Source organism: Sceloporus occidentalis, unplaced genomic scaffold (assembly GCF_023333645.1).
Source record: "Sceloporus occidentalis isolate IW3139 unplaced genomic scaffold, rSceOcc1.0.p SCAF_6, whole genome shotgun sequence".
NCBI classification, from domain to species: domain Eukaryota; kingdom Metazoa; phylum Chordata; class Lepidosauria; order Squamata; family Phrynosomatidae; genus Sceloporus; species Sceloporus occidentalis.
In genome coordinates this window covers 5,393,161-5,410,385 of record NW_028316986.1, presented here as the reverse complement: position 1 = coordinate 5,410,385, position 17,225 = coordinate 5,393,161, and the positions used below count along the sequence as shown (strand labels likewise).

The 17,225-nt window shown below is 42.0% G+C and overlaps 1 protein-coding gene across 2 annotated transcripts in view; it reads left to right on the top strand.

Annotated features, from left to right (window-relative positions):
* Positions 1–17,225, top strand: part of LOC149310352 (kinesin-like protein KIF13B) — a 198,115-nt gene that overhangs the window by 21,236 nt on the left and 159,654 nt on the right. For both annotated transcript variants that reach the window (XM_089528788.1, XM_089528787.1), the window contains exon 2: positions 803–896. In XM_089528788.1, coding sequence (XP_089384914.1) covers positions 803–896 — 94 coding nt within the window. The remainder of the gene's footprint in view (positions 1–802; positions 897–17,225) is intronic.

Sequence of the window (17,225 nt, the reverse complement as noted above, 5' to 3'; positions counted from 1 at the left end):
GCCAGCTGAAGGGCAAATTTAAATCAATTGCGATCCGCATCTGGTTCACACTTGCACAGAATTCATTTATCAAAAAAGACACGGAAAATATCAGCATCAAAAAGACACGGGTTAAATGAGTCTAGCGCATTACCCCCCTCCAAATCGCTTCAAAGAATCAATTCAAGTGGGAACTAGAGTCATTTGAACCGGTTCAAATCAATTTGCGATCCAGTTTAAAAGGTAGTGGGAATCAGGTCTAGGAAGTTAATTTCCGACTTATGGCGACCCAAAAGCAAAGCGGTCATGGGGTTTTTGTGCAGAGGGGTTTTTGGGCCTGTGTAATGTGAATAGTGAGCCCAGAGACATTTTGGGGTTTGTAGGTAGTGCAGACAAGCCCTCATTTGTGTTGGGATTGTTATCAGATGCTAAGCAACTATATGACAACCCTTGACCCTATTATTATTATTATTATTTATTTTCTTCTTCTCTCAAATGTATTTCTGCTTGGTGTGGGGTTGGAGCAGATGACTCCTTCCAACTCTAAGATTTTATGATTGTCTGATTCTCAGCTACCATTTTGCTTGCTAATAATGCCATTGCAAATGTGACTTTGATAGGTTCTCTATGCTTTTTGGAAGCTAGAATAAGTAGCTGGGGACAACCTTGTAATGCTTGCATGACCAAATTTGCAGCTGCAGACAGCAGGATTGTGCCAATATGATGCAACCTGGGAAAAGCATGGAATTCTAAACTGCAGTAATTTTACAATTGGTTTCTGACACGTTCTCTCCCCCCCCCCCCACTTTATTTTTCCTAATAGAAATAGACCTACATACAAAATGTGTAGTGGACGTGGATGCAAACAAAGTGATTCTTCACCCAGTGAACACCAACCTTTCAAAAGGAGATGCCAGGTAGGTTTTCCCTTTATTAATTAAATAAATAAAAGAGAGACATTCAGTAGGCAGTGGAAGAATTCTTGCATTCTCCCCTGGCAAGGATTGGAGGCTTGCTTTTGATGGTCCAACTTACTTGCTGTCCACTTGTAATGCAGAATTGCATTACTGTTTGCTTACACTGCAGAACTGATGCAGTTTGACACTTTATCTTCATGGCTGTGTCTGATGGAAACCCTGGGATTTTTAGTTTGTTGTGGCCCCAGAGCTCTCTGACAGAGAATATCTCACAAAACTGCAAACCCTAGAATTCCATAGCATGAAGCCATGGCAATTACAGCGGTGTCAAACTGCATTAATTCTGCAGTGCAGATGCAGTCTGTGTTGCATTTAGTAACCTGTTTTTTATATAAAGAGCTGGAGATACGCTGCAGCTGTGGACGTGGTTTTTCTCTTGCCCCAGATCTCTCCAAATCCAAATTTCTGACCACAGCCCTGAGAGGTTATTCCCAACTTGTGTCTCTTGTGTGTGTGTCTCCCCCCCCCCCCCCCCAGCATAAAATACTACTGTTTTCAATGTGACAACCAGTTTTAGGGCAGGCTCAAATGTCATCTCATTTGATGGGAATTCATTCAGACTTGGAAGCAAATTTGTTCATCTTGCGGACAGGCGGGTGGGTGGGTGTAGTAGGTGGGGGAAGTAATTGGTGCCAACTGGAAGGCTACTGGTGCTGTGTTGGTATATAGTGGCCTGTAGGCAAGGGGGTGTTGCTGAAAATTGGGAGCCTTTTTGGGAGGAAAATAACCTCGAGGTATGCCTATAGTGTGGACTGCGCATGCAATTTATTTATTTGACAGTGCAGGGGTGGGTAAACTGTGGCCCCCAGAACCGTCTTTGTCGGATCCGTCTCCCCTGGGCCAATCTGTTTGTGCCAAAATTGCTTTTAAATTTGCTGCTTCATAAAAATGCTTGGAGTCATCATTCACGGTTAATTAAGAACTTCCCAACACGGTTTCACATCCTGAAATGACCAATATATATACATACATACATACACACACACACACACACAATGCCAAAATGAGACAAAACCCCCCAGAAAACCCCCCAGAAACCCCCCCCAGAAAACACATATATATTTGCAAACAAAGGGGTGTTTTCGGGGGGGGGGGTGTCTCATTTTGGCATTTTGGCAATCTGTACAACTGGCAAAGGGTCTCAGAGGGAAAAAGTGGAGCCTGAATTTACTGCCTCCTGGTTTGGTACAAGCTTGGACCACTTCTGATTCTGGTGAAATACAACTAATAGGAGTCCCTCCCAGTTAGGATTCCCAAATCTCAGAGTATGGACCCAATTCGCCAGCATTGGGGAGGAATCCCAGGGCAAGAACACAGTCTTGAAAAGTATGTGTATATTTACATTTCCATTTTGGGGGAGAGGCTGAGCGGAAAATAGATGTTTGAGAAGCAGTGGTGGAGTTCTGGGTGGGTCTGGAGGAATTGAGAAGGGCTGTCCTTGCATATTTGCATACATTTCTGGGAGCTTTGGGAGCAATTTTGGGGAGATTTTTAGTGCAAAAATCACGGCAACCATTGGGAGTTCAGAAGGATTTTGGGGGTGGTGAAGTGATTCAGGGCCACAAAAGTGGGATCTGGTGAGGATATGCAGCCCATGAGTCACACTTTCTCCATGTTAATATGCTCTGTCATTGATGCTGGGAGGTTGAAAGTCATCCTTTACATGGCCAGTGGTGTGCATGGGTCCAGTTACTAATCATGGGCCTCCCAGACTATGGGATACATTGTAACCGACCAAAGCTTTAATTCCACAAATTGCCTTTTGAAGAGTTTGCATTGGTTTCCCTTAATCTCTGACCCCATCTTGACCACTTCTCTGCAACTGAAGCATATCTGCTTTGTACTCCGGAGAAGTGTTTGTATGCATCATCATCATCATCATCATCATCATCATCATCATCATCATCATCATCATCATCTATATAGTGCCAATCAATGTACATGTCTCTTTACAAACAGATGCAGACTAAAATATTTATATACTACAGTCCTCCCTCTGTTCTCATGGTCTTTAGGCTCGTTTATGTGCAAGGGACAAACAGAAGGAGACTGAAGGGGGCGAGTGCCCGCGGCACACACCCGCGCCTTTATTCAAGCCAATGGGGTTTGAATATAAGCGAAACTCTGTTTTCGCAAGGGTGTCCGGAACGGATCACCCACGAAAATGGAGGGGAGACTATATTCACTAAATACAAAACACTAAAATACAATATTAAAATACAATGAAAAATAAACACACACACACAAACAATGCAGAATAAAACAAAATAACCAGTAGAAATAATCAAATATACCATAGATATAAAACATTATTCCAAAATTCCAAAAGTTTTAGAAAAGAAAAAAAAGTTTTACAATTGAATTTAAAAACAGCGAGGGAAGGAGCTTTACGCAAGTTTACGCTCCATGGAAAAATGCATCCATTTATCTAACAGGCCCCAGGGAATGCTTTCTTAATTTGGTTCAGAGAAAAATTGCCGTGACTGTGATCTTGGATTTCCAGTAGCTGTAGATTGTGTATTGCCTTCTTGCCACAAAAGCAATAAGAAGAACTGCAGTGCTGAGATAATGGCTTTGTTTTAATGATAACTCTTAGAGGAGAGATGAGCCTCAAATTTTAGTGTTGGTGATGTCTGAATGATATGGTAATGCTGCTTCAGCTTCTTCATAAGTAGATGTTTCGTAAGATGAAGGTCAGAGGATGGGAATCTCTGGTGGTACAGATGGGAAAGAAAGGCCTATAATCCAGCCGGGGTGGCTGGGATTCTGCAGAAAGAATTGCAGAATTGACAGAAATTGGCTGATTGAAAATCTTTGTTTTTATCTTTATTTCATTTTACAGTTTCAAGGACTTGTGAACATTTAATGTATGGCAGTGCCATGAAATCTGAAAAGCCTAATGTATTTCTGAATTAAGATTTTTGCTGGCAGCAGATGAGGTATAAGAAACGGTATAAATTCTTCAAAATGTGGGATCGTGTCCCCCCAGAAATCAGAGGTTTGGTGACCAGTGTTGTAGATCAGATATATAGAGCATTGTATATATATATGTGTGTGTGTGTGTGTGTGTGTGTGTGTGTGTGTGTGTGTATATATATATATATATATACACACTGTATATTCTTCTGACTTAAAATACTGGTTCAATCTTATCTGAAATACTTGGGACCAGATGTGTTTTGGATCTTGGATTTCCCCCCACAGATTTTGGAATATTTGCATATATATTTATAATGAGGTATCTTGCAGATAGGACTCAGATATAAATTTAAAAAAATCATTTATGTTTCATATGCACCTTATACATATAGCTTGAAGGTAATTTTTTATGCAGTCATTTTTTTGTGTGCACATTGAACCACCAGAAAGCAAAGGGGTTCTCAACCACCAATGTGGATAATTTTGGAGTATAGTGGTCCCTTGGTATCCACTTGCATTATACACACACACACACACACACACACACAGAGTGGAACCTCGCCATACGCGGGGGATCCGTTCCGGATCCCGCCGCGTATGGCGATTTCCGCCTATGCTCGAGCCCCATTGTAAACAATGGGGCTCGTGCACGGTGGCGCAGAGGTGCGCAGGGCGCAACGGGCGCAAGCGCCTATTCAACTGAATGGGATGTGCCGTCCCTTTTGCCCCGCGCGCGCCCAGCGGCTTGAGCGCGTACGCTCAAAGCCACTTATAAAAAGTCAGCGTATGTGGAGGCCCCACTGTGTGTGTGTGTGTGTGTGTGTGTGTGTGTGTATATATATTTATATGCTATGGATGGTTGAAGCTGTGGATGAAGAATCCATGATATGGAGAGCTGATTGTATTTCAGATTTTAAATGGATAAGAAATATTCAACCTGTATGCTTTTTAAAAAAATGTCAACGTATATATGGCGCGGTACAAACCGCCAACAAGTGACATACTGGCGCCGGCATTAGGGTTAGGGAATGCGCACCATGTACACGCTCCCTAACCCTAATAGGTCATGGCGACGTAACAATGGCGGCACCCTGTTTACATGGGCGCCGCCATTGTTACTTAAGCACCATGACTTGAAGGCACACAACAACAATAAAATAAATTCTAATAATAATAGTAATAAGGAAGAGAAGGAAGAAAACATCCAGATGGGTGGGCAGACATCATCACATGATTTCTAGAAGCCGTTTGTGGACAGAATTAGCAGCAGAAAACTTCCTCTGATGGTCAGATGCCTTTATACTTGGAGCTGCCTAAATTTCCCCAAACATGTGGTTGCTTTCATTTGCGTTGGAGTTTTTGCAATTGCTGGGAAATTCTTGTCTTGTATTTCTTTGCAACTTCCCTGAAGTAGTTCACCCTTTGGCTCCAGTAAAAATTATTATAAAACCATAAGAACAACAACAACAACAACGAAAGGATTGCTTTTGAGGCCGTGCAGAAACAACTGAGCGCATGGAATAATTTGTGGTAGCTGTAGTGGCAGCAGAATATGAAATTAGAATTCGTGGCTTGGGGTGGTTGGCTGGATAGACGGGTGTGCTGTTGAGCAATGCCAAATTTTGGGCATGAACTTCAGCTTGGAGTTGTTTGAGTGTCGGGCAAAGTTCAGACTTTCACTATCAAGATTGCAAGGCAGGTTGTGTGCCTTGAACGTTGGCACCCGTCCTGCTTTCAAAGTAAACAGTAAAATAAAATAGCCACACAGCGTCAAAGGGTTGTTGAGAAGGAATATGACTTGTCACTTCCCTATTTGGGCAGCAAGAATGTGTTACTCTTGTGATCAAACTTAGAAAGTTTTTTTTAATGATCGTTTGTTACATGGTATTGTTTATGTGTGTGTTTTTAAATGATAATTTGTTACACAGTAATTGTGATTATGTGATTTTTTGTTGTTATCTGAAAAGCAACATCTTCATAGTTGTGAGAGACCCCAAGGTCTCCGCCTGCTTTTAAAATTAGTCACCAAAATGCAAATATCGATAAAAACACACTTTAGGCAAGACAGCTGGTTAATGGCTTGCAGGCAACCTGATACCATGCAGGAAGCGGCACACAGAAGAGTGAAAGGAATTCATTCTAATGACAAAGCAATCATAAATTAGAAAATGGAGACCGCAAAACCCTCATCCATTAATTCCTATCTGCTGCTTCCCCTGTGGGTTCGTTGAAAAACCTTCCTAGATGTCTTCTCTGAATGCTTTTCTGTTGATCACACTGACTGAACGTTTCTGTAAATAATTGCAGATCTTATTTTTCTGTCTTTGTGAGTATTCATGGACCGATTTCCTATTAAAGATGTCTGGGGGTAGCTGCATTGCTCTATAGCAAAGTGCAGTAACAGCCCAAATCCACAAAACAGCAACACTTTTATTGGGCCAACCATAATGTACAAAATACAGGTTGTTTTGAAGGCTTGCAATGTGTACTTTGTGCATTATGAATGGCCCCAAAAATATTGTCTTGTGTTTTGTGGATTTTTGATGTTGTCCTGGGTTTCCTGTTCTTGCACCCCAAATCCATTATTCAGGACATTAAGTACAACAACAACAAACAATAGACCCCCAGGGAGATCCTGGGACTGAATTTGTAGCACCTACCATATATACTCAACTATAAGTTGACCCCATGTATAAGTCAAGGGCAGTTTTGGGGATAAAATTATGGATTTTGATGTGACCCATGGATAAGTCGATCTAGGTTTTTGGGATCAATTTTTTTACTAAAATTTCTAGACGTATACATGAGTATATACAGTAAGCTGAGAACTGAGGACAGAGAGGCTTGGAGGTGTCTCATCCACAGGGTCACCGTGAGTCAGAGTCGGTTTGAAGGCAGTTAACAACAATAATATATGATGGGACCTGAGCATCCACTGATTTTGATATCTATGGGGTTCCTTGAACTGAACCCCAGCTGATACCAAGGCCCTGGTATACAGTACTTGAAGGTATCTCTCAGCATGGTCTACTGGGCAGGTAGAATTTACAGTGAGCATCATATTCCCCATGAGTAGCTTATTTTGTGCTTGGAGGGGAGCCATGAGTATGAAATTCAATTAGCTGCAAGTCCACAGCAAGGGCACGGAAAGTTTAGGATGCATGCCTTGCCCCACTTTCTCATGTTCATGGAAGGCTTTGTTGGCTGATTTTCTTGTGTTTACTTGACTATGATGTTTAGGAAGAAGCCTTGGTATATTTCAAAGCTCTGTCATAGCTGACTGGGTTTGTTAGGAGTGCTTAAATCACAGAGAATTCCTTCGGGCAAAACTATAATAGCATGTAATTGATAAACCATCAGAATCGATTGCCCATTGGTCCGTTGCAGGCTAATAATGATGGAGGGATGGTTTGTAGATTTAATTGAAGGATGGTTTGCCTTGTATATTCAGCTGATGGTCATCTTTCTGAATTGAAGGAGTGGATGGGGCTGCTTTCTTTCACCACCTCTGTGATGACAGAGATGTACCATATCGATGCTTGAAAGGTGGGAGGGCTGCACCACATCTTTCTTTTCTTCCAGCAACAACAGCTTCAGGAAAAAGGGAAAGAAACCAGGGAGAGACAGATCATGTGAACCAGGGCTTTATAGAAAAAATTCATGTTCCATGAGTGAGCACACAAACTGGAAAATGTGCTTATTATTGGCAACAAACTGCAGCACACCAGGATCCCCAGAATTACATAGCACTAAGCATGGCAGTTAAAGTGGCATCAAACTGGATTATTTCTGCAGTGCAGATGCCTCCTCAGAGCCAAAATGGTGGCCTGATGCAACTTTGTCTAGTGCTGAATAATGTAGATAAAGTATTGCTGAGTATTAATCATGCAGGTAAGTGGTTGATGCGCAGGTCATGGCAGGTAATGGAAACATCTGCTCAGCAGGTTGAGCTGGGAGAATTGCATGCCAAGTTGTTCTGGGAAGACCCAGCCACATATATAAACACCCCAGTAGTCTACTTAAATAGACCAGAGTGATTTCTTCACCTGGAAAAACCATTTTCGTTCTTGGACATGTTAGCCTAGAGCAAGTTCTGCATCTTTAGTAGCGAATGTGCCAATCGTTAACTGCCTGAGAATAAGAAGCAGTTGAGAAATGTGAATAAGATCAAGAAGGTGAAATGGAAATGTGGAATTCTTTTTTAAATTTCAAAAGAAATTATTTCCCAACGTTGTGTGCCTTGGTTCCATGACAGAAATACAGTCAGCCCTCCATATCCACAGATTTTTAATCCATGGATTCAAGCATCCATATATAAATTCCAAAAAGCAAGCTTTGATTTTGCCATTTTATATAAGGGGCACCTTGAATGCTTAAGTTATAGCCAAGATATAGGACAGTAATACACTGCCTTATACTGAGTGGCAGCCTTGTCTAGTGGTCAGTAACAAGGGGTCCAGCCTAATGAAACCACACCAGTTTCACCTGTGTGTTAGGCTGCAGGCAAATTTATAGGGGAAAAAAGAGGTTTGTATCATGTTCTGAAGCCATTTAGGGCTTTACAGGTCAGAATATTATACTGAATCATGCTAAGAAGCAACTAGGAAGCCAGTGAGGCTATTTCAAGATGGTTGATATGTGATTTATAAAACACCCACCATGCAGGATTGGCTGCTAAGCCTTGCACCACTTGTAGTTTCCAAATTCTTTGTATGGGTAGCTCCACACAGAAGACCTCTACTACTGTAGATATAAATACAATGGGTCCTTGGTATCCACTGGAGCTTGATTCTGGGATCCCCCATGGATACCAAAATCCATGGGTGCTTGAGTCTCATTATACATAGTGGCAAAGTAAGATGGTGTTCCTTATGTGACATAGCAAAATCAAGGTTTGCTTTTTGAAATGTTTGTATTTTAAAAATATTTTCAAACTACGGATGCTTGAATCCATGGATTAAAAAAATTGTGGATACGGAGGGCTGACGGTACATTTAGGCTGTTCGTATGATATTGCAATGTAAAGGTATAATTTTAATTTTGCTAGTTGTTTATGTCACAGCTATTACCATTACACTCAGTGATATATGGAAATTACAATTTATGTGAAACGTTAGTACAGAAAACATTACTAAGGAGTCTGTATGATGTGTTATGGGAGGAGGTCAATGGAAGTTGAGACCATGAGCTACTGCACTGGGTGACGCCAACCCTAGTGATGCCACTCTTTTGGGGGCTGCAAAATGGGGTCCGAAGGTTACATGCAGCCACAGGATGCAAATTCCCCACCCCTTGGATAAAAATATCAAGGGTGAGCATTCCTTAATTCAAGGTTCATAATGTGAAAAGCCCTGTCCCTGATGGCTGATATTCGCAACAGATGGAATTTGCAACAGGCCCTCTTTGGGTAATCCTTAAGCTTGGGGTGGTAGGAAGGTATATGTATAAATGTTCTCCCTGGGTGGATGTGAACACCAAGCAAGCATCTCTGAGTATTTGCTGAGTGCTTCAGAACACCCACTAAAACCCTGAGACAAGAGGAATTTCTTTTCCACCAGCTATGTTACTGCATAACTCTACAACATGGCATCGCGTTATTCCCTTGAGCTCCAACTGATATATCTTTGACTCTGAGTATTTGGATTTAGTCATCCAAACACAATCATATTAGTACTTTGCCAACAAGCAACCTCAAGCAAAAAATGCATTTGTTCTTAGGCTGTGTTTTATTCACTACTGTTTTATTTGTGATATAAATTCCCATGGTGGAAACGGTTTACTGTGAGTTACGATCGGCCCTCTATATCCACGGATTCTTTATCCATGGATTCCACCATCCACAGCTTGAAAATATTTTATAAAAAAGTACAAATTCCAAAAAGCAAATCTTGATTTTGCCATTTTATGTAAGAGACACCATTTTATTATGTTATTGTGTATAATGAGACTTGAGCATTCACGGATTTTAGTATCCATGAGGAGTCCTGGAAACAAACCGCAGCGGATACTCAGGGCCCACTGTATTTTTTCTGTCTGTTTAAGATACCAATACCTCTAAAAGGGATATTTTTTATGGCTGCACCCATTTGCTTCTGAATTGCCTTCTGAACTGTTTCACTTTTTATGGAACTGTTTGCTTTGAGCAAATATCCAGTCTCCTATTTAAGCCTGGAGTAGAATGCTTCTGTTACACATTAACTTGGTTTAGCCTGGTGCTTAAAGGTTTTTGCAATTCTGAAGAGCCCACTGGGAAATCGTATAGGTTTGCCTGTCCTAAAATGGCAGCCTCTGTCCACTCCCTGACAAACAGCCAAGTTCCTTGTGGAGGCATGACCTTTGTTGAAAACACATCCAATAAGTCATCCTGAATTAGAGTTAAACAACTCTCCAGATTTATTCAGAAGGGTCTTGTATTTGCCTTCTTTTGAGGCTGAGAGAGTGTGACTAAACCAAGGTCACTCAATGGGTTTTCATGGCCAAGCCGGGATTCGAACCCTGGCTTCCAGGCTCATAGTCCAAAGCCAGTGTGGGGATGTGGTTTAAGCATTGGACTACGACTCTGGAGACCAGGGTTTGATTCCCAGCTCAACTTTGAAACCCACTAGATGATCTTGGGCAACTCACATACTCTCAGCTTCACAGGACAGCAATGGCAAACCTCCTCCAAACAAATCTTTCCAAGAAAACCCCATGATAGGTTTGCCTTAGGGTCAGCGTAAGTTGGAAACGACTTGAAGGCACACAACAATAACAAACCCAACGCTCAAACCACTATGCCATACTGCCTCTTTTTGTTGAAAGTTGAATTATATTTTAAACTTCTGCATGATGTGAACTTTCAGCTGTGTCTGTTTTAACTTTTGTAAGCTGCCTTAAATCTCAAGACTGGGAAAAAGATGGAAAGAGTACGTCAAACCATCAGAAAGCTAAAGTGTCACTATCTCAGTCACCCAGGTGGAACATTTTTGATTTTGAAATATTTTGGATTTTACAATTCCGGATATCAATATCAACCTGTTCCTGAACAGTTGTCTGTACCCAGCATCACATATGCACAGCTTCCTTTTAGCTCTTTTGGCTGATAAATGGCCTGCTTATCTCTGTAGTAAAATCCCCCAATGTGTCTCATTTGTCATGTTTGCAGCAGAGATATTCAGAACTTGGTCAGCTCAGCTGAACTTGATTTGGGGAGCCTACAAATGCTGCCCTTATAGCCTTCTTCCATATGACTTGGCTGCCACTTTTGCAGGCATGCTGTGTGAGGGACCGCCATTCAATTCAGCTCTCCAAGCAGATGTAAGATAAACACTGGGGCTCGCTTTCCATCCCGAATGCACTAGGGTTCCTGTTTGAAAGGAAGATTTTTAATTAATGAGATCCTTGGGGAGCCAGTAAGAAACTTTCCTCTTTGTCCCCCTTGACATCTCTGTCCGTGCCTCTTTACAACAGGGACAAAGCCAAAGAGGGCTATTTTCCTTCCCTGCCTAACCCAGCATTTTATAGGGTGAGTTTATTGAGGTGTCCTCTTTATATGCCCGTTTTACAGAAAAGCAGCATCTGCTCATGGCCAACCAGAAGGCAGCGCCCTTCATTCTGGGTTGGAACGTCTGCTTTCTTTTTTGGATGGAGAATCCAGACAAGAGTGCCAGTATTCAGACCCCTCACTGCAACCCAGTAGCCCCCACTCTGGAGGGACATTGTGAGACCTGATGTTGATCCTTTCACTTGCATTTTAAAGGAAAGAAAAAGCACTTACTTAAGTTTCATTTCACACAAAGTTCTGTGCAAAATGCCCCATGACAGACTGGCCTTAGGGTCGGCATAAGTTGGAAACGATTTGAAGGCACCCAACAACAACAAGCTTAAATACCCCAAAGGCACTAGATCCCACCTGATCTTGGAAATGAAACTAGGCGAGATTTTGATTAGTATTTGGACGATGGACCACCAAGGAATGCCTGATGCTGTAGACTCTATTTCAGAGGAAGGCAATGGCAAACCATCTCTGAATATTCCTTGGCTTAGAAAACCCTATCAAGCTTGTAGAGAGGTCTTGGAACACCTTTGAGACTAACTAAAGAAAGAAGTTGGCAGCATGAGCTTTTGTAGACTTAAGTCTACTTCCTCAGGTGCATTTGGTTCATCTGAAGAAGTAGACTTAAGTCTATGAAAGCTCATGCTGCCAACTTCTTTCTTTAGTTTCAAAAGTGCTACAAGATCTCGCTACATACTGATTCTACAGACTAACATGGCTATATCTTTGAATGCTATCAAGTTTGTGTATGTATATGTTTGTGCCTTCGTGTTGCCTGTCCACTTACAGCGACCACATGAATCTCATAGGGTTTTCTTAGAGAAGGAATCCTCAGAGATGTTTTTGCCAGTTCCTTCCTCTGAAATACAGCCTACAGCACCTGGTATTCCTTGGCAGTCTCCCATCCAAGTACTGCCCAGGACTGAACCTGCTCAACTTCCAGGATCAGATGGGATCTGGTGCCTTTAGAATATAGGATCATTATAAATCAATAGGCAGCACAAGCAGGCACACACACGTCTATCAAAACAGCAGCACCATACTTGGCTTGACATCCTTTGTTCATGTTTGGGACTCTTTTTTTAGGGGGTGGTACATTTTTCCAAAATGAGAAATTTACCTGACACTGTGAGACCTGACGTTGATCCCTTTGCTTACACTGTAACGGGAAGAAAAAACACCTACTGCCCTTTAATTTTGTTTTGCATGAGGTTCTATGCAAAATCCACCAAATCTAGCAATTCCCTTCTGCAAAAAACAAGTCCCAAACATGCACGAAGGATATCAACCTGAGTATAAATATCAAGTTTGACCAAAGCTTGTGTTCATTCCATGCAACTGAAGATGTAGATCGAATCTACTAAAGCTCATGCTACAACTTTTTTGCACAGTTAGCCTCAAAGGGGCTACAAAGATCCCCTTGCATACTGATACTTCAGACTGACATGGCTAATGTCGCTGAAGTTTGACCACAGTTGGTTTATAAACATGAGTTCTAGAGCCAAAATAAAACACATTTTAAAAATTCTCAACATCCTACTTGTTACCCGACTCTTTCTGCCTAGTCAGCTCTTAGGGTCTTAGTCAACTGCTAAACTACTCCTCCCCCCGAGACTGAAGCTGTAGTTTGTTAGAAGAATGTTCATAATCCTAATATCAAGCAGTTAAGACAAGATTTAGAAAAATATTTCAGATTCCAACATCTTGGCATGTGATTTTTCTGGAGTCGGCACAGATCTTTCATGAGATGGTGCTGCAGTTTTGGTAGACCTGTGTGTGTGTGTGTGCTGCCTGTGTTGCCTTTCCATTTGTGGGGGCTCTGTGCCCTAAAGGCACCAGATCTCATCTGTTCTTGGAAGCTAAGAAGGATCAGCTCTGGTTAGTACTTGGATGAGAGACTGCCAATGAATACCAGGTTTTCTAGGCTATATTTCAGAGGAAGGAACAGGCAAAAACACCTCTGAGTATTCCTTGCCTAGGAAAACTCTGGGAAATTCATGGGGTTGCCATAAGTCACTAGGTGACTTGAAGGCATATGCATACATAAACATGAACTTCATAGGGTTTTCTTAGGCAAGAAATACTCAGAGGTGGTTTACCATTGCTTTCCTCTGAAATGTAACCTACAGCACCTTGGCCGTCCTTCATCCAAACACTTATCAAAGACCTGACCCTGTTTAGTTTCCAAGATCAGGTGGGATCTAGTGCCTTCAGGGTATTTAGGCTTGTTGTTGTTGGGTGCCTTCAAGTTGTTTCTCACTTATGATGACTCTAAGGTGACCCTATCATGGGGTTTTCTTGGCAAGTTTTGTTCAGAGGAGGTTTGCCGTTGCCTTTCCCTGAGGCTGAGAGCGAATAATAATACATTTTATTTATAGCCCGCTTCTCCCTGCAGATTGAGGCGGGTTACAGCAAACAAGAATAACAATAAGATACAATATACAATTAAAACCCACATTTCTAATTAATTCCCTACCCCAAGGTCACCAAGTGGGTTTCATGGTCAAGTGGGGAATTGAACCCTGGTCTCCAGAGTCATAGTACAACATTCGAACCACCGTGACACACTAATAAACTCACCCCCCACCCCCCAATATTGCGACCATCCCTGCATGCACACTTGGAAATGACGTTTACCAGGCAGGGACTTTTCAGATCCTGTCTTAAGTCAAGAGCTCTGCATTTCAATGGTAGCACAAGTTTTAAAAGGCAAAGGATGTTGAAGGCTGCTTGGAGTCCCTACAGTGCAATTCATTCTTTTTTTTTAAGCAGTGTGGGAGAAAAGTGAATAGAGGTTGTGTTATTATTTAAGCCAGAGGTCCAAATGTGGACCATTGGTGTATGATGATGGCAAATGTGTGTGTATTTCTTGTTTTCTGAGACTTTATCTTCAACAAGTACAGTGGGCCCTTGGTATCCGCTGGGGTTTGGTTCCAGGACACACAGACATATACCCCAGTGGATACCAAAATCTTTGTATGCTTCAAGTCCCATTAAAAACAATGGATAATAAAATTGTGCCCCTTATATAAATTGGCAAAATCAAGATTTGCTTTTTGGAATGTGTGTGTGTGTGTGTGTGTGTGTATTGAATATTTTCAAGCCATAGATACTTCAATCCGTAGATAAAGAATCTGTGGATACGGAGGGCCGACGTAGAATGATCTATACCAGGCTGAGCCATTTCAGTCTGACATTTAAGCCTCACCTTGATGCTTCCTTACAAAAATAGCCAAAGTTTGATGGGTGGAGCAGGTGGGTAGGAACTGGGTTTAACTTTGGAGGAATCTCCTCCTTAAAGGTAAAATCCCTTTGCCCTTCTCTTGTGATCCTTTAAGCCTTTGCACAAATGCATACGGAGGAGCTTTGAGAGCCACTTTCAAAGTGCCAGCACTGTCCAACAGTGTTTTGAATTGTTTGTATAATATTTTCAATGGTTTGTATTACATGCAATCCTGAGATCGTGTGAGTAAACAAACAAACAAACAAACAAACAAACAAACCCCATGCCTTCTTTTCCCTAGACCAAACAACAGAGAGGGTCTTTTCAGTAGCTTCTCCCAGGCTATGGATCTCCACACTGTGGGAAACCAAGTTGGTTCCCTTTGCATTTTCTTTGCTGTAACAGGCAAAGACTTTTCATAAAAACCATTTAAGCATTTTGCAATAGACTAGCTGCATAGGAAGGAGCCTTAGTAGGGTTTTTTTTTTGGGGGGGGGGAGGTGGTCTCCTGGTGTGTTTAAATTATTTTAATTTGGTGTTTTCACAAGATAATCTATTTCATTATGCTTTAATATCGCAACTTCTTGGATGTGTCTGCTTTTTGCAAGCTGCCTTTGTGTCCTACTATTAGAAGACACGTTGAATATAAGGAAAATACAATCAGCCCTTCATGGATTCCTTATCCACAGCTTGAAAATATTTTTGAAAATATATATGTTCCAAAAAGCAAACCTTGATTTACCGTTTTATATAAGGGACACCATTTTGCTATGCAATTGCATTGAGTGGACTTGAGTATCCACTGATTTTGGTATCTGGGGGGTCCTGCAACCAAAACTCAGTGGATACAAAGGGCCCGCTGTAAAATAAAATAAGAGCTAGCTTTGCACCAAATAACATCCTTATCTGTTGCCAGATTCTTACTGGCTCACTGGGTCTGCTCTAGTTGGGACTAACAATTAGATATGTGCCCAGGGGTCATGTCTTGCAGCCCCTTCAGATGTTGTTGGACCACAATTCCCAGCATTGTTCACCATTGACTATGTTGGTTAAGGATGCTGGAATGGTAGTATCTGGTAGCTTGCAGGTTTTCCGACCCTGCTTTAGGCCTTCAATTGCAAGGTAATTGCCAGGTGTGTGCATGTGCTGAATCATGACTGGAATGCTTTGTTGCATAGCTATCTTGTGGGTGTATTTGGAGAATGCTTGTCACAGTTCACTCTCCTCTACTGTGACACTTTCATTGCAAGCGTAGAACAGGTAATTTGGAAATTGCACATCGCCTGTGATAGTGCAACCCTTGTTAAGGCCAGTTGTTTCAAGCTGACTCGGCCAGAGGAATACTTGTCTTTTCTGGTTGTGTTTACTGTTTGCGGCATCAGAAACCAACTGTCCTAAGCAATCTGGTTTATTTCTGTACCCTTCCTAGTGCCAGCTGATTGAAGTTTGCTTTGTATTGGAAAATTTCAAGTGGGATAGAAGATCTGTTTCAGCAAAAACAATGAAAATGCCTTATGGCATCTTAAAGACAAACTAGTTTGACATGGCGTGAGCTTTTGAAAACTCAATTCTGTTTCATCAGAAGCATGCCTGTGCTTTGCGCTTCTGATGAAATAGCATGGTGTAGTAGTTTGAGTGTTGGACTAGTTGAACATTAGTCAACAGTGCAATGCGGCAGCTAACAAGGCCAATGCAATTTTAGGCTGCATCAATAGAAGTATAGTGTCTAGATCAAGAAAAGTAATAATGCCACTCTATTCTGCTCTGGTCAGGCCCCACCTGGAATATTGTGTCCAGTTCTGGGCAAAATAATTCAAAAAGGACACTGGGAAACTAGAGCGTGTCCAAAAGAGGGTGACTAAAATGGTGAAGGATCTGGAAAACATGCCCTATGAGGAAAGACTTAGGGAGCTGGGGATGTTTAGCCTGGAGAAGAGAAGGTTAAGAAGTGATATGATAGCCTTGTTTAAATACTTGAAGGGATGTCATATTGAGGAGGGAGCAAGCTTGTTTTCTGCTGCTCCAGAGAATAGGACCTGAAACAATGGATGCAAGCTACAGGAAAAGAGATTCCACCTCAACATTAGGAGGGCTGTTTGACAGTAGAACAAAAGCCCTCGGAGTGTGGTGGAATCTCCCTCCTTGGAGGTCTTTAAACATCCATCTGTTGGGGATGCTTTGATTCTGAGAGTTCCTGCATGGCATAATGGGGTTGGACTGGATGGCCCTTGTGGTCTCTTCCAACTCTATGATTCTATGATTCTGTGGTGCCGTACAGATGGCGCTATAATGCTGTGCTAGGGTTATGGAACCACACAGCAACTGCATGGTCCCTAACCCTAGCACGTACTGGTGGCGGCATAATGGCAGCGTCTCATTTACACGGGTGCCACCATTATGACGTAACGGATGCATAGTGTCTGCACATCTCATTGCACCAGTTACTTCATGAGTGAGCCATTGGCACACTGGGACATAACTGGTGCGGCAGAAAAAGAACCCGCTTTTTCCGGGTTCTTTTTCCTGCAGAGGGAAGTCACACGGTTTGCGGTTGCGGCTTCCCTCAGCAGGAAAAAAGGTTGCCGCCGCTCTG